Raw genomic sequence first — 16,609 nt, forward strand, 5'->3', positions numbered from 1 at the left:
TTTTCAAATCTCTCGATAGATTCTCAATGGATTCTCCCCCGCATCAAAATGATCCAAGTACTTGAAAAGAAAAAATTTCGGGCGTAGTGAATTTCGTAAATTCTCGGCGTATCTATTTCGCCCGCGTACGTTCGCCGCGCAACCCGATTATCAAATCGCGCCGGCGAAGCAGATGGGCTGCGCGAAACGCAACACCTGTGGTTTCCCGATTTCGACAGGTATCGAGAGAGTCTCCTTTTCATGCCTCGTAGATAATTTCCGGAGTAGAACGATAGACCGAAAAACCTGTCGGGAATACCGTATACGCGGGGCTGCCAAGAAGCGTTTCAAGTAGCGTCGCACGAATGTCAATTCGCCGCAGTCGACGCGTAATCTATGCACTGCGTGAGATGTGTGAAGATGCGTGAGTAGCGCGAGCGGCCGAAGAAATCTTTCGGAACACAACAACGTGGTAGAAAGAATTTACAGCCTCCCGAGAATAATATACGACGCTCAAGTGAGAATTTTTAAATACCGTTAGAAGTAGTGCCAATATTTCTGTCTATTCTCTCTTCGGCTTTCACTGTGATGCAACGTCCGATGACCGCGTACGCGCGCTATTACGAGCTTTCTTTCGAGCGCGACGCGCGTGCAATGCAGCAGTTCGTTTCCCCGCGGACAGGAATGTCCGGAGATAAAGCGCTTCCGACGCGTCTTTCCCGGTGCTTCGGCGACTACATTAAAGAGTGCGAGCACGGAAAGTCAATTTAGGTCGATGGAACGTAAAATCGCGATTTCACGAATGACAATGAACATTAAATTAATAAGTATGCTGCGCGAGAGACAAAAATACACATCTCCCTTTCCTCCCTTGCCTCTCCCTGATATCGCCCAGTGACACACGTATTTCTTTTTTTCTCCTTCCCTTCTTTCCCCCTTGCCCCACACTGACACACGTATTTCTTTTTCTTCTCCCTTCCCTCTTTCCCCTTTTTTCGTCGAAGGGCAGGCAGTCGAACGCTTCGACGGCGACACTTCCTCCTTCGCGAACATGTGTCTCTACACGCTTGTGAATCGGCGAATCAATCGTTACTGATAACCGATATTAATCAGCTGAAAATATTGCACACGGTCCGTGGCGTATTGGCTGAAATCGAAAAAACGTCTTGCTTTTTTTTTTCGGTACCTCAAGGTTAATTTTGTTCACGACATATCTCGTTAAGTAGAAATACATGTCTCGTCAATTAGAATTCCCGATAACGGTTATTGATAAATCATCGGTCATGATTTTACAAGTATGACTCTGGCAAGAGATGTATCGGAAAATGAAGAATGGATATCAATATAATGTTTACTTATAAATATTATATCGAGAGTGCGACAACATGTAGCCGTTCAGATATCTAATCAGCATTATTTGGAACTGTCATTAGTTACCAATGAGTATTAGTTATTTTATTATTGGCAGTTTCGCCGGTGTATCTAATCTCGAGAAGATATTTAAGAGGCAGATAAAAGAGGCGTATATATTAAGAATTTCATTGATCGGTTCCCGGGAGAAATCGTATCAAGCATATCACGATGCGGAGCCCGCTCATTCGCGCTTTGGCCATACTGTGCCTTATTTCCGGAAGTATCGGTAAGATCATCGGACCGGTGTATATATTTCCCCCGACATTCAAACTTCTTGTTTTATCTATCACGTGCGAAATAACATGGCAATGAACATAGTTGATTTTTGACGGTGAAATAAACGGACGTTACGTCTCAGTGAGATTTCATAATCCACCGAAGTCACTTTTGTGAAAGCGGATTCACCGTTTATCGAATCATATTCGAGTGCACGAAGAGAGGTAACAAGTATACGGAATGTTTGTGGAATACCTGGCGCTATGTGTCGAGATAGTTTCGTTTGAATTTCGTGCCGTACATATTATTACACGAGATTTATCGCCGCCGAGAGTTCGCGGAGCTGAGCAACCGGCCGAGGCGCTCGATAACATTCCTAGTAATCCACCTGGTGTAATGACACGACAGTTTACTTTGTCATTTCATTTAAAGCTCGGCAAATATACCTTAGGTTTACGGCTCGGCAAACGCATGTCACTTTGGCTACCTGTCTTCGCGTCGACTTTCGAGCCGGCATTAATAACAACGGCAATTCCGCGATTCCGCGAGAGATCAGAGAAAGGAGGTAGACACGCGGATAATAATTAGCTCTATTGCTTTCGCAGATACACGTATACATATTTGCGAGTCAACATTTTTCGGTGAAACAACAGCTAACCGAGCTGAGTTCACGAGCGCGAATCTCGTGAAATCTTAGCGAAAACCTGACAGCAATCCGTCACGCGCCATCTTTCTGTTCATTATCTATCTTACTAATAACAAAAATCCTTCACCGACAAAAGGGAGAAAAGGATTCGGCCCTGGGGAACAAGAATGGGGCTATGTACAAGTGCGTCCGTTCGCGAATATGTTCTGGTGGCTCTACTACACCACGGCGGATGTTAACTCGTATTACGACAAACCGCTGGTGATCTGGTTGCAAGGGGGACCAGGCGGATCTTCGACGTCCTTCGGGAATTTCGAGGAGTTCGGCCCTCTGGATACTGATTTGAAGCCGAGGAATTATACTTGGGTAAACAATTATAGACGTGGAGAATAAAAACGACATTACAGAATGTCTTGTTGAGATGAAAATCCGTAACTATAATTGTGCGAATGATCTTCGATGTATATATTTTCCGTAGGTCAAAGACTACAATGTTCTTTTCATCGACAATCCCGTCGGGACCGGTTACAGTTACGTTGACACCATATCAGCATTTGCGACGACGAACGCGCAGATCGCCAAAGATCTTGTGGAGTGCATGCGAGGTTTCTACAAGGAATTACCAAAATTCCAAAATGTCTCAACATACATCACCACCGAGTCGTACGGTGGAAAAATGGGCGCTGAATTGGCACTCGTCTGGTATCGAGTAAGAAACGCGCGAAGTGTTGATTAATCTTACCGATTCGTATTTTTAACGAGCGTTCAGGACAGATAATCATTTCTTCTAACAATTTTCCCAAACTCTATTGCGATACCGAATATTCCACAGGCTCAGAAGGCTGGCACCATCAAGAGCAATCTGAAAGGAGTCGCGCTCGGAGATGCATGGATTTCCCCTATCGATTCTGTACTGACATGGGCACCGTTTTTACTCAGCACAGTATGTAGTATTAATACTCGCATTATTAAGATTTTCGTCTACAGTTCACGGTCTATATGCTCACAAAGTTCAAATAAATCCTTTAAAACTAACACAAGTGTCACTCTCTCAGGGTATGATCGATACGAAAGGTTTTAAAAGAATTGACGAAAGTGCGAAAGAGACAGAAATAAAAGTCAAGACCGGCCAGTGGAAAATGGCAACTCAGTATTGGGGTCACACGGAAAATGTTATTTTGGACGAAACTTACAACATCGACTTTTATAATATTCTCACGAAGATGAGACGTTCGAGATTGAACAGCTTGAGGGCGCAGGATGTATTGTCCTTCGACGGAGGTAAACAATCGCGTAACACGAAATAACGTTGTTCGTATTATTGTTCAAGTTGTAACTATAATTTCCGACGAAGACTTGAAGAGAATGTTAATTTCCTTTCACGTGGAACACTCTCGTAGAAAAGAGAATAAAGAAGAGAAGTCACACGAGTGACTTCCGACTCGAGCCGATAGAAAACGTCTAATTTTGTCTGTGTATCCAATTGCAGAAGCTTTATATCGACACTTCGTCGGGCCTCAATTCGAGTCTTTGTCGCTCGACGAATTGATGAATGGCGCGGTAAAGAAAGCGCTTGGTCTGCAAGTCACTCACGGCATCCAGTCCGGCTCGGTTTTCGAGTACTTGAGGGAGGATTTCATGAAACCCGTCACTCGCCAAGGTACAGATCTCGGCTACGAAATATTCTCATCGCGAAATATCGGGGCGAAAGTAAAAAGAAAAAAAAAAAGAAAGAAAGAGAAGAAGAAAAAGAAATTGACGTGGATTAATGACACATTGTTCTCTAGAGTGCGTGTGAATCTCGTCGACAGTTCCAGAGTTACCGAATCAGTTTCAACGAATAAATGAATCCGAATAAATTTTCCTGCGTTTCGCACAGGTACTCTATTTTTATTGGATAATCAAGTAAGTGTATTCCGTTTCAGTGGAGATGTTACTCGACGAGACCGACTTGCACGTGTTTGTGTACACCGGACACATGGACTTAATCGTTGACACGCCGGGTAAGTTGATTGAATGAGTAATCATTGAAATCTCGCATACGCGACTTTTCACGGCCGAACAGCCGTGGAAAATCGGCGAAAAATCGTACCTATCTACTCTGACATCGGCCGTCGCTATTCGCTCTTTCGTCACGCTGTTTTTCTATCGCTTTCGTATAATCCCTCCGACACTGCGTTACACAGGCACTCTCCGATGGGTGGAAAAACTAAAATGGAAAAACGCCAACACCTGGAACAACTCGGTCAGATATCCGTTCACTGTCGACGACATCATTGAGGGCTACATGAAAGCTCAAGATAACTTCAGGATGTATTGGATCAACAGAGCCGGACATATGGTACGCACGCACGTACGCCAAGCCACTTTCTCTTTTATTATTTGTGTTCGTTCGGCATTTATTAGCCGCAAGCCATATCCGGGAGGTTCATTCGTCGCAAAAGAGAATCCGAAATCGACACACGCGCGTTAGATATTTGGCACAAGGGAATATATTAATTCTCAAACTTATGCAAGATGAATTGTTCCATCATAAATTCTTTTCACGGCTACAAAGTAACACGCACACACGAGCACGTGTGGTCTAACATTGTATAATTGCTTCGCGAAATTTATCGATTTCTGTTGACGCGCGTTATGTAATGAACATTGCAATTATCAAGTTTCACTTAATAAACTGTATTGCTTCAATGGATTTAAAAAATGACGCGTGTTGCACAGGTACCAAAGGACAATCCAGCGGCCATGGCGGTGATACTACGAGACTTGACGAGCAACGCGAGCAACTGAACAAAAGTTGCTGCGTGTGATTGTTACTTTTTATTTACACTAACTAAGCATTCTATAAACGCGCACTGCGTACTGCGCGACATTTGTTCTTTAAATATTTTCTAAATAATATCGTATTGTTGAAGTATCTCGGCGCCGTGATTTTTCTCATGCAAATTCATAACGCAAAATGATGAGCGCACAATTTAAACGCCCATGAAACATTGTATTACGTAATGCATGTAACGTTTAGACTATTATTGATTTCATGTAAAATATTACGTTGCATAAAAAATTAATAGACCCACCACCGAAATCTTTATTTTTGCCTCACCGATTACCGGGGACTCAGGACCGGCTACATTCTGTTGCCATTCTGAAGCCAAAGATATAGCATCGCTGATTAGATACGAGACTTGATGACTCGATAAGAATGATACGCGTGAATTCAAATGTGTTAATTTTTTATGATCATAAATTAATTGATTCGGACAATCATGTCTTAGTTTTGGATCGCAAGATGCTGATAAATGCCAGAAACCTACCTTCGAGCCGATCCTGCTCGGCATAAGCCGGATCCTCCGGTACAACACATTAATCCAACCAACTCCCGGCAATCATTGCCACGGTGTAGCCACAAGTTCAGCCAGATCTGAAATGAAAAGCAAATTCTTTGATTAGTTATATCGGTAGATGTAAAGAATACAGAGACTCCGCTCTGTATATCTCTCTTTTGAATTAGTAAGAATAAATAACGGCAGTTAGCCATCTCTCGAATGCTATTATTGTTTAAAACGATCTTGGTGCGGCAATCTCGCATCCATGACATAACGCGTCTCAAGCGCGCTTCAATCGGCTCGGAAAAATCAGGAATCACACGAACCGTTTACCCTCGCGTCATGAACTATTATGATCATTCAACAAATTGTCTACACAAGAATGTTATTGTTACCGAAGTCAAAACACATTCGAGAGCATCGTGTTATCTACAAATTAATTCAACGTACAAATTAATTTAATAAATCAACTCAGCGTTTCTTTAATTACATTCAACGTTTAAACGTCTCCTTTACTTCGAGAGAAGCGAGAAGAATCCATGCTGTCGGTTTGAAAATTGGATCGTCAGAAATCTCGCTAGCTTCCGCGACGAATAAAAGTCGTCTCTGCGTCGGTCGCGAGGAAGTTCAACGCGGAGGAGGAAGAAGAGGAGTAGGAGGGGTGACGGAGGGGGAGGAGAAAGAAGAAGAAGAAGCTTCCGAGAAACCGTTCGGCCCCGATATAATTACCGCAACATTGTTTATATATTGGCGCGGTTACTGCCGTGGCGTGGGTGTTGAAACAGCATATGTGTAAACAGCAATAAAACATGTAGTGCGGTCCCGAATAGGTAACCTCCTCCCCACGAAAGAGCGAAAGGAAGAGAGTAAACCAGGGAGTTCCCTGGAAAAGCACGATGGGCGGGGTTGGACCGGCCTTCTAGAGATTCTCGTGTCAAATTAAACATCCTTCGTTACCTCGAGAACTGGATACGCCGACGTCTCGCTGGAGTCCGCGCTTTTTCCTCGTCTCGATGATAAGGTCGCTGCGACTCGCGACTCTGTTCTGTGCGACGACTGTCCGAGTTATTTGACATTTTTCTTTCTACACGCGAGGGCAAAAGGGAGAACAAAGAAGACAATTGGAATACTTCGGGGCAGTATTCGCTTTTACCGTCCTGCCGCAAATAAGCAGGCGACAACGAGGCAGTCGAACCCTTTGTGACCGCGCAACAACGAGCGGAACGCGCTTCCTTCGTCTCGGATGCTCAAGAGGATTCCCGATGCAGCCGAGCGATTCGCAGTTTCGAGGTTTCCTGGACGCGAGGAACGATCGGTGTTACGAGTCCTGGTGCGCCTTTCCCGCGAGCGAGGAGATACTCGGCAGGACGATCAGCAAGCATGCCTACGCGAGCGTAGTGCCGGGAATGTTGCGAGCCAGCGCTTCCTGGCCGGCGTTGTGCCAAGCGCCGTTCACCTGGACGATACCTGCGATCGCCTGCAAGGCGACGACGCCGCGTTACGAAAAGCCTCCGTATTCGTACATCGCCCTGATAGCGATGGCCATCGATTCCACGCCGAAGCGGCGGCTGACGCTCTCCGGTATCTACAGGTTCATCATGGACCGGTTCCCGTACTACAGGGAGAACCGTCAAGGCTGGCAAAACAGCATTCGGCACAATCTGAGCTTAAACGACTGCTTCGTGAAGATGCCGCGGGACAAGACCGGCGCGGACAACGACGAGGACGGTCGCTCGATCGGCAAAGGCAGCTACTGGACCCTAGACCCGTCCACCAGCGAGATGTTCGAGCACGGCAATTACAGGCGACGCAGGACAAGGCGCCAGCAGCGGATTCTCGCCCGAGAAAAGGAGGGAACGTCGGTACGAGGAATCGTTTGCGAGCGAAGACTTAACGTTTCGAGACGGTTGCGATATTGAGGCGCAGCTTTGTCTGATTACAGGCCCAATTTTTTCCCGGACTGACGAAGCACCACGAGAAGCTTCGGCAACAGCAGCGCGTAGTCGTCGAGATTAACGAGCAGATGAGCGTCAAGGATGCAACGGATTCCTCGGGAGCTATTACCAAAACTACGGTGTTCAGCATCGATAACATCCTACGGAAGTCCACAAGGGAGGCGCAAATCTAATTTTTCTTTCTTAAGGATAAAACATTTTTTTGTGACATTATTATTATATAATAATGATACTCTCTTTCGACATCGAACGCTCGTGTTAAAAGTCTTATCGTGACATTAGTTAGTATCGTATTCTTATATCGTATCATTTTTGTCAGCGCACATTTTCTGCAACGAGAAGTGTACATCGAATCGACATCAAATTGACATCGAATCGACATCAAATTGAGGTCAAATCGACGTCGGGACAATCGAAATTACGTCGACTCGATGAGTCACTTCTAGCTGGGTCGCTTCCTGAAAATATTATTTATTGCCAGACATACATATTCTGTTATCGTTAGCTTTCAGGCTGCTCTGTGTATACACGAGCCGTTTATTTTTCAAGTGATGTAAGTCTGTTCCCTTCTCTTTTCAAGATATATTAAGCGTTGGTTGCATCTTAATTTACTAAGAGATGTATATGTAAGTTAATAATCGCCGATAATATAATTTCGTGTTGTTTGTAATCATAGTTTAATTTCTCAGATATACCCTTGACACAATATTGACGGGCAAAAATAAAAAAATCACATATTGTTATGATATAATAATAATAATAATTTGACAGCTATTTGATAGATGTAAGATGACCATCTTCTTGTTGTAAGGTAGAGTGAAAAAGCATCTTTTCGTTCTGGCTGCGTTCTGTTTGGATGCTTATACGCTGTAAACATCATTCTGTCTTTATTGTTCATTACATATCAAAGAAAGATAGAATAACGTTTACAGTTCGTGAGTGCGCGAATGGAACGCAGCTTCTGTCTTATTTTCAGCTTCATTCTGCGCACGGCAGATGGCAGCGGATAAAGTTGGATCGTCAGTCTCTAATAGAAATACCGACATAACCTTCTCACCACTTTGCTTTCAAAGTGTGAAAATGGCTCACGTACAACATAAAATACTACGAATCTCAACGATATAATTATTTAAGACTATATGCCTATTATATATTTAATATTAATAAAAACAAGAATGTGAAAATGTAATGCACTCTGGTGTTACAATCAGAAACTAAACTACATTCTGACAAGTACTTTACACAAGGCAGGGTCCCTTAGATGTTCCAAAGCATTTTAGCCACATAGTATAACATTATCAAACTCTTTATCTAAAAATCGCTGCGAGAAGAACTTGAAGCGATAACTGTACCGCTCGTAGCACAGTGCGATATAGTGTGTCATTGGGAAACGTTACATGTATGAAGTTCATTGAGTCACATACGAATTAAATGAATTTAAAAACATCGAAAAGATAGTCGAATAATAGTTTTTTTTAATAAAAAAATTAAATAAAAGAAAATTAAATATTGATCGTTACTGTTTATTCACACGTGACTAAACAATATGGCAACCGGTGACAATAGAAAAGTTGCTCTGATAACAGGTATCACCGGGCAAGTAAGTTGCTGGTGTATACAATTAAATAATTTAGTTTAAACGATTTTTTTGAAAATTTTAATCTTGATAAATATACTATGGAACAGAGCTGAATAGAAAAATTTCATTTTAATTGACTTTATAATTTATAGCTTTTCAGTAATTAATGTAAATAGCATGTGTTGACATTTGATAAAAATTTAGATAACTTTCCTTAGTAAAAATGTCGGGTCAGAAATAGTCTCGCTTACTAATTGTTCTACATCTTGAGACAACACCGAATTTCACATTGTTTTCAATTGTTTACTATAGGATGGTTCTTACTTGGCAGAGTTTTTACTGGAAAAAGGATATGATGTGCATGGTATTATCAGGCGAGCTAGTTCATTCAATACTGGCCGCATTCAGCATCTTTATGAAGATCCAAAATGTCATCGTCAAGGTAAAATGAAATTGCATTATGGTGACATGACTGATTCCAGCAGTTTGATCAAGGTCATTAGTCAAGTACAGCCAACCGAAATTTATAATCTTGCAGCTCAGAGCCATGTCATGGTTTGTATATATTTATATGTATATCAAATATACATGTATAACATTTTCATGCATTAAACTAAAAATTATATTAGCATTGCTATTATTACAGGTAAGCTTTGAAGTAAGTGAATATACCGCAGAAGTAGACGCAGTAGGAACAGTAAGATTATTGGATGCGATACGTACATGTGGCTTAGAAAAGTCTATAAAATTTTACCATGCATCAACATCCGAACTTTATGGTAAAGTGAATGAAATTCCGCAAAATGAGAAAACACCATTTTACCCACGCTCACCATATGGTAAATGACGCAAATATACATCGAATAATATATAAAAGTATACAATGTATAGAAGTTATTTTTCAAATTTCTTTTTAGCATGTGCAAAACTGTACAGTTTTTGGATCGTTGTAAACTATAGAGAAGCCTACAACATCTTCGCATGTAATGGGATATTATTCAATCACGAGAGTCCAAGAAGAGGAGAAAACTTTGTCACCAGAAAGATCACCAGGTCTATAGCAAAAATGCATCTTGGTCTAATGGATATGCTTGAATTGGGAAATTTGGATGCAAAACGTGATTGGGGCCACGCCAAAGACTATGTAGAAGTTTGTAACTCCATTTTCACACTCATTAAATTAATTAGACTTATACTTCAAAATTCTTATAATAATTTATATTAAATGTAACGTAGGCAATGTGGCTAATGCTTCAACAAACAGAACCAGACGATTATGTTGTAGCAACAGGAGAAATGCATAGTGTCAGGGAATTTGTAGAAGTGGCATTCAATTATGTGGGTCGCACAATTAAATGGGAAGGCGAAGGTGTAAATGAGATAGGACGGGATGAACATTCTGGAAAAATACTAATTCGCATAAACCCAAAATATTTCCGTCCAACTGAAGTGGTAAGATTATGCGTTCTGAGTCGTAGGGGGGAGGGGGGGGGGGGTATCAACAGTGTAGGCATGCTTTCCTTCAAATTTCATTGTAATATGTAAAAAAGAAACCTATTTTCTGGCTTACACAGTTGATAGCATGGTTCGATTGCTTTATTTTGTAAAAGAACAAATCACATGTGCGTGTCATGAGGTCTCGTAAATATACGCGAGTATTCAAGGTACCGTTAATTCATTCGTCTGCACGAATTGCGACAGTTTAAATTTGATATTTTACGTTCGATTACTTTGAACAGGATATACTTATGGGTGATGCGTCTAAAGCAAGAAACAAATTTGGTTGGAAACCAACAATCACATTTACGGTAAGTTTTTTATTTGATTTGAACATTTATTGTATTTAACATTTAATATAGTATTAATATTTAGATGATAATAGTATTGATATTATATAGTGTGATAGTATTAATATTTATATAGTGACGGTATCAATATTTATTGTGTTAATTTGTAAATGTCAGGTAAATTGACATGTTCATGAATAATATATATATTGCAGGATCTTGTAAAAGATATGATGGAGTTTGATTTGGAATTAATGCGAAAAAACCCGAATGCTTAAGAGCATTGCTTCAATTGTTGCACAACCAAATGCATTTTCAAAATATTTTGCTACCATAAAATATCAGTATTTAAGAGCTAAACAAGTTCAACTTGAAGTCTTAATAAGACTATTAGTTTCTAATGATATATTGTCGATGCCTGATACCTGATGTGGATCTCATTTGAGGCCGGAAATGTAATTAAAATTTTGTTATAAGTATAAATGTCGATTATTAATAAATAAAGAAAGAAAGTTTTTGACATTTATTTCACACTTATAAAGCAGTATTCATAGTTAGATCTTATATTTAAGATCGCTCTAAATTCATCTTCAGATGCTGTACAAGTTGTTTTACTGGCTGCAAAGCATCCAGAGATGAATTTGAGACAACCTGAAATATAAGATCTGACTAGCAGTACCTAAACCTCAACAGTGTTTCCCACATTGCATATTGTTGCTATTGCAGTTAAAGCGCTATTATCGCCTTGACTCCTAGTTTCAAAAAATATACGCTAACCGTTATGTATACCTTAATAACTCTTGCAGACAAGATACACCAACAGAAAAAAACCCGAAACCCGTCATGTCGTAACGGTTTTTCTAGACGCTCTTCTTGACATATCTCCTGAAAGAAAATTGGATATAAAATATGTCAGTGACATGCACACTCAACAATGCTGTCGTTGAATTATAACTTGTAATTTATAATTCTCATTCTTCAACACCTAAATCTGATAATGGAACTTACAAACGTTTAAAATGCGTAAGCGGCCGAAAGAAACACGTTCCATATCCCGAAGCCATATTGAAATACTACATTTCAAATCCGCCATTACCGCGCCACCATTGCAGCGATTGCGATTTTTGAAATATTGCTAGCAGCTGTAACGAACTACTGAATCGTATTCTTTGATCTGAAGCGAATTGCGCGTACAAATGTCGAATAAAAGATCTAGGAAATATTGGATAGCATTTTTACCTACGATTTCCATTCGACGTTTCATTCGAGCCACCTATATCCGCAACCGTTCGTATCGATATCTCGATAACCGCAATCGTATCTTGTCCACCGTGCCATTACGACGCTCATGTAAAGCCGGCGATACATGGTGCTTGTTTCGTGCTGGATTGCTGCAGATACTGCGTTCCGATTGGTGTATTTCCATCTATTTTCGGAAGTGCACCAATCAGGACGCAGTATTCCCATTCAGAAGTAAGCAATCCAACATCAAAACAAGTACTATGCGCTGCCGGCTTTATACGTGTTATCAAAGAGAGCGTAGTGTGCGAATCATCTCTCTTTCTCTCTTTCTCTCTCCTCGATTGCAAGATTGTAAACAATTCAAACGGAGGCAGGATTGAGAAGAATGCGACTGACATGGGCCGACGGAAGGTACGCACTTTGCTTGCTGATTCTGCAAGTGAAATTAACGAATTCGCGGACGTCTTGGCGATTGAACGCCGCTGACAAAGTCGTGAAGACAACTGACTTCGTGAGCGCGGTCGAGGACGATCCGATCTTCGATATCCTGACTAACAGTGTGGTTACCGGCAATGGCCAAGGCTGGAGCAAAACCGCGACGTCGGAAAAGCATGAGAAAGTACAGATATACTGCCAAGAGTGTAAAGGCTTCGTTGGTCACCAGGAAAGGTAAAGTTAACCATGTCATTATTGCCAGGTTTGATTGTCAGGTTATAAAATGATATCCATATATCATAATTTTTCATAGTTGTGTTTTTCGTACTTTCTTTCGATTCCTCTCTTACCCTCTTTCTGCACGACATTTAAATTATTGTGCTAATTTTATTTCATATCCAGTAAGTGTAATGTAGTATAGAGAAAGAAAAACAGAATCTGTGTGCTTCAGCTGCCTTTTATCTGAAAAATGTTGCTTATATGAACATTTTTATGTTTTCATATATTTCCCGAGAATCGTTGAACACTTATATTACAACATCTGTCAACTGTTGCTTAAAGTAGATTAGGAAGATAAGTGTGATAAGAAAGAAATTACCTGTAGTTAAATATATTGTGCTCATGTATTCCTATAACATATATTGAGCTGTACCTTTATATTTTAGTTCCTCTGTGCTTTTGATTTTATATTATTTTGTATATTATTATATTGTGTGATCCTGTTACATAGATTTCTTAATTTTATCACATACAAGCACTACTATTTATGTGACATAATTTTCTTTTTTTTTTTTCTGTAGTTAACATTTTGTGTGTGGCTTGCTGTTCATTCAGTGTTAAAACAGCCTTAACTTTAGTCCCTTTGGCAGACGACTTTCGTCGTACGTGTTGAAGGGCACACAAAATATCAGCGAGTCTTTTCCCCTGCCCTCGCAAGTATCCAACGAACAAGTGACATGTGCTTCTGGTCAACAATGCGACAACATAATATTGGATTGTGGTAAACCAGTGAACTTCACTTACTATGACAATCTAATTGGTGTGGCAAACAGAAACAAACATCCAATGATACCAGAACCAAATGTAGCATTAATGTTTAAGAAGAACGGTGGCAGGACTGTTGATGTTGATATTGACTTATTGGAGAGGCGCTTAAAGAAAGCAAAGAGAGAGGTATTTATTTGTTAATGCACAATTTACGCATTATAATTATTATTAACAAAAAAATCCTTTCTTCCTCTTTCTCGAAGATATATATATATTTTTGATTCTCTGCGAGTGGTTTCTTTCTTTACATTTCTCTTCTAATTTTCAGAAGCCAAAATCTGTCCAGCTGTACAACCAGATAGGGAATTTCTGGCGTATAAAGGGTGACGCGCAAAAGTCGATCGAATGTTTTCGCAGAGCACTTGCCGTGTCACCGCATAATGCAGAGGTGCTCTTAAACCTGGCTAGAGTATTGCTGGTACAGCATTACTTGGATGATGCGACATATTTAGCCAGGCGATCTCTAGAATTACAACCTCCAGATCGCAATGCCTGGGAACAATATCTTACACTTGGACAAATATTCAAGGTGAATGACGTGAAGGATAATTCAAAAGCTGCGTCGTAATGCCAAGTATTTTCTAAGAAAACGCAATAATGTAGTATCGAATACTGCAATAGTCAACTACTAAAGTAGCTGAATGAAATCTAACTCGAGTACATACGATTTCGTCTATTTGCGCGTCTCCAGCCTTGAGATGCCTTTTTCTCGGATTATAGGCGTACGGTCATTTCCAAGAGGCAGCTGTGCATTTGCGTCATGCGCTGGAGTTAAAACCAGACCTTTCCGATGCTGCTGATGCATTGAAGGAAGTGGAGTCACTACCAGCTACAAGTATACATTTCTATACGTTGCTGATTATAGTCTGTTTGGTACGTAGACTAATTCACAATACGTGCACAATTTCCACCCTTGCCTCGATTAAATCTACCATAGCACCTACACCGATCTTAAATAAAGCTTTTCACGTCATTCTCTCGTTCAAGCAAATTGCTGTTCAAACAATTGTATCTTATGATAAAGGAGCTACTGTATTGCTTTCTTGTGAAGATTTAGTAGGCGACAATCATTGATATGTTCATTGTTATTTTAGGTAGTCGGTGTACTGTTGGTTATATTAAGCAATGTAGAGTGCGACGAGGATTCAACTCTAGTCAGTGGGCAGCTTCAGCGTCCAGTACAACGACATTTCAGTCGTGCTATGGCTATGCGCAGCTTGCGCCTGAACGTTGCACGCAATAAACGCTGTTGATTATGATTCGTTAATGGCGAGCCAGTCGTACATGTGATAGAGTAACTTTTGATGCCATAACGATTTATCTCCCTGCAAAGTATTATTTGTAATATGATTCGTAATAATTCTTGGATTGCACTATCTATTTATTGTGTATCTCCGGAGAAAAATATACGGAAAAATATACAAGAATTTCACCGCTAGTTTCAAGTTGTCCGCTAAAAGTCTCATCGTAACCTTCACCTTCATTCATTCATACACACATATATACAAAGATAAAGCTACATGTGAGTAATTGCGAAGTGAATGAATGAAATACCTGAGACAATAAGTATCGAAAGAATACAGGATGATTTTACCACGAACGAATAACCCTTGGGGTCTCCTCAGTAATTTTCTCTGATTAGAAATCACAGTCGTATTTCATTTTTTTACGTTAAACTTGCTATCGAGAGCTAATTGGGAATAATCTCGATAAATTTCAACTTAATCCGATATTTATTCTTGTCGTAATATGTTTACAGAAAATAAAAAATATGGAATGTAATTAATCATAATTACAATTATTCTCTTTTAGTTGCTATTATATATGTATAACACGCGTTACATCATAACAATTTTTTCCATTATCATAAACAGAACATTGGAATTGATACAAGCGATCTTTTAATTTGCCCATGTATATCAGGTTGTAACGCAATTCTGTACTTGTAAATAGCATATTAATGTTATATATTAGAACTAAAGGTGTGTCACAATATATGTGTATGTGGGACATCCCAAGAAAGGCGTGAAACAGCAGCACAATGATTCTATCAAGGCTTCTCAATATTTTACTTTTTCATCTCGGATAATGAAGCCTCTGTCTTAATCTCGTTTCGTTTCTGACATTGCCTCAGTTATAATTTTAAATATATCTTAGCAATGTATTCCTATGATAAAAATTTCACTACGGCAAAGTCCTTCTAAACATTTAAATTATATATTATTTGTTACGTCTATTTTTATTATTTAATCATTATTTAAATAATATTTTGTCTTATATATGATATGACAGTGTCTATCCACGTTTCTTGAATTTTTTTGACGCATTCGATAGTTCTTTGATTATAAATCTTTACTAGTATCTTTATACAATTTATCCGCACGCAACATATTTTCCGCTGTCGGTTTGCACTTTTTTGGGACATTTTCTACAAGAGACAATTCTCCAATTTGTTGAAAAAGAAACAATACATAACGTAATCTCGTCTCTAAACATTCATTCAACAAGATTCATGCTGATGCTTAACAAGGCTATTCTACATTTTATATTAAAATTTAGCAGAGTAATATAAATAACATTATACAATTTATGATCTAATTAATGCGCATCAAAGATAGTAACATTCTATCTAATACTTGCCGTGAAGGCAATCATTTTTACATATATTCTTCAGGTTTATGTAACATTTTTTTCAATAGCTTGCGCGCGTAATGCTCATAAGATATGTAAATGTGAAGTAATTACTGCAAATGTTTGTAATAGAAATTCGAAAAAAGTAAAAGTATCTTAGATATTTTTTACTTATATCGCATTCGTTACACGAGAGATAGAACATTTCTCTATTATTTTAATTGGATAGAAAAACTTAATTATTTGTCACAAAATCCAATAAATAGGATTTGCAAAAATTCTAACTTTAGCTCCTCGAAATATAATTCCCGACATCATTTTCGAGAAATTAGAAACTAAATATGTATTCTAAA

General features: G+C 39.6%; 4 protein-coding genes across 5 annotated transcripts; all 4 read left to right on the forward strand.

Moving 5' to 3' along the window:
• Positions 1-1,560: 1,560 nt before the first annotated feature.
• On the forward strand, positions 1,561-5,044 carry LOC106744656 (retinoid-inducible serine carboxypeptidase-like). The gene is made up of 9 exons (XM_014619589.1): positions 1,561-1,618; positions 2,391-2,620; positions 2,733-2,963; positions 3,087-3,197; positions 3,310-3,535; positions 3,747-3,914; positions 4,180-4,257; positions 4,441-4,595; positions 4,976-5,044. Exons 1-9 carry the CDS (start codon positions 1,561-1,563, stop codon positions 5,042-5,044), a joined length of 1,326 nt encoding a protein of 441 aa, XP_014475075.1.
• A 1,704-nt stretch (positions 5,045-6,748) lies between these two features.
• LOC106746387 (forkhead box protein C2-like) lies at positions 6,749-7,992 on the forward strand. Its single transcript, XM_014622960.1, has 2 exons — positions 6,749-7,442; positions 7,523-7,992. Exons 1-2 carry the CDS (start codon positions 6,843-6,845, stop codon positions 7,706-7,708), a joined length of 786 nt encoding a protein of 261 aa, XP_014478446.1. The 5' UTR covers positions 6,749-6,842; the 3' UTR covers positions 7,709-7,992.
• A 586-nt stretch (positions 7,993-8,578) lies between these two features.
• Positions 8,579-11,403, forward strand: LOC106746380 (GDP-mannose 4,6 dehydratase). Its single transcript, XM_014622949.1, has 7 exons — positions 8,579-9,135; positions 9,427-9,669; positions 9,761-9,953; positions 10,032-10,264; positions 10,351-10,566; positions 10,854-10,922; positions 11,117-11,403. Exons 1-7 carry the CDS (start codon positions 9,082-9,084, stop codon positions 11,177-11,179), a joined length of 1,071 nt encoding a protein of 356 aa, XP_014478435.1. The 5' UTR covers positions 8,579-9,081; the 3' UTR covers positions 11,180-11,403.
• Positions 11,404-12,440: 1,037 nt separating this feature from the next.
• On the forward strand, positions 12,441-15,063 carry LOC106746363. 2 transcript variants are annotated; one of them, XM_014622923.1, is made up of 5 exons: positions 12,441-12,812; positions 13,436-13,751; positions 13,894-14,154; positions 14,346-14,498; positions 14,720-15,063. In XM_014622923.1, the coding sequence occupies exons 1-5, from the start codon at positions 12,529-12,531 to the stop codon at positions 14,876-14,878; spliced, it is 1,173 nt and encodes a 390-aa protein (XP_014478409.1). In that variant the 5' UTR covers positions 12,441-12,528; the 3' UTR covers positions 14,879-15,063. The 2 variants fall into 2 exon arrangements, with proteins under 2 accessions (XP_014478409.1, XP_014478400.1); XM_014622914.1 differs by having other exon boundaries at positions 12,514-12,812; positions 13,448-13,751.
• The last annotated feature ends 1,546 nt before the right edge of the window (positions 15,064-16,609 follow it).

Source organism: Dinoponera quadriceps, unplaced genomic scaffold (genome assembly GCF_001313825.1).
Source record: "Dinoponera quadriceps isolate SergipeBrazil2010 unplaced genomic scaffold, ASM131382v1 scaffold120, whole genome shotgun sequence".
NCBI lineage: Eukaryota > Metazoa > Arthropoda > Insecta > Hymenoptera > Formicidae > Dinoponera > Dinoponera quadriceps.

Coding starts and splice junctions, on each gene's coding strand:
- LOC106746380 (XM_014622949.1), top strand. CDS start 9,082: ATGGCAACCGGTGACAATAGAAAAGTTGCTCTGATAACAGGTATCACC. Junction 9,136..9,426: donor TAACAGGTATCACCGGGCAA/GTAAGTTGCTGG, acceptor TGTTTACTATAG/GATGGTTCTTACTTGGCAGA. Junction 9,954..10,031: donor TTACCCACGCTCACCATATG/GTAAATGACGCA, acceptor ATTTCTTTTTAG/CATGTGCAAAACTGTACAGT.
- LOC106746363 (XM_014622923.1), top strand. CDS start 12,529: ATGCGACTGACATGGGCCGACGGAAGGTACGCACTTTGCTTGCTGATT. Junction 12,813..13,435: donor TTCGTTGGTCACCAGGAAAG/GTAAAGTTAACC, acceptor CCTTAACTTTAG/TCCCTTTGGCAGACGACTTT. Junction 13,752..13,893: donor TAAAGAAAGCAAAGAGAGAG/GTATTTATTTGT, acceptor TCTAATTTTCAG/AAGCCAAAATCTGTCCAGCT.
- LOC106746387 (XM_014622960.1), top strand. CDS start 6,843: ATGCAGCCGAGCGATTCGCAGTTTCGAGGTTTCCTGGACGCGAGGAAC. Junction 7,443..7,522: donor GAGAAAAGGAGGGAACGTCG/GTACGAGGAATC, acceptor GTCTGATTACAG/GCCCAATTTTTTCCCGGACT.
- LOC106744656 (XM_014619589.1), top strand. CDS start 1,561: ATGCGGAGCCCGCTCATTCGCGCTTTGGCCATACTGTGCCTTATTTCC. Junction 3,198..3,309: donor CACCGTTTTTACTCAGCACA/GTATGTAGTATT, acceptor TCACTCTCTCAG/GGTATGATCGATACGAAAGG. Junction 3,536..3,746: donor TGTATTGTCCTTCGACGGAG/GTAAACAATCGC, acceptor CAATTGCAGAAG/CTTTATATCGACACTTCGTC.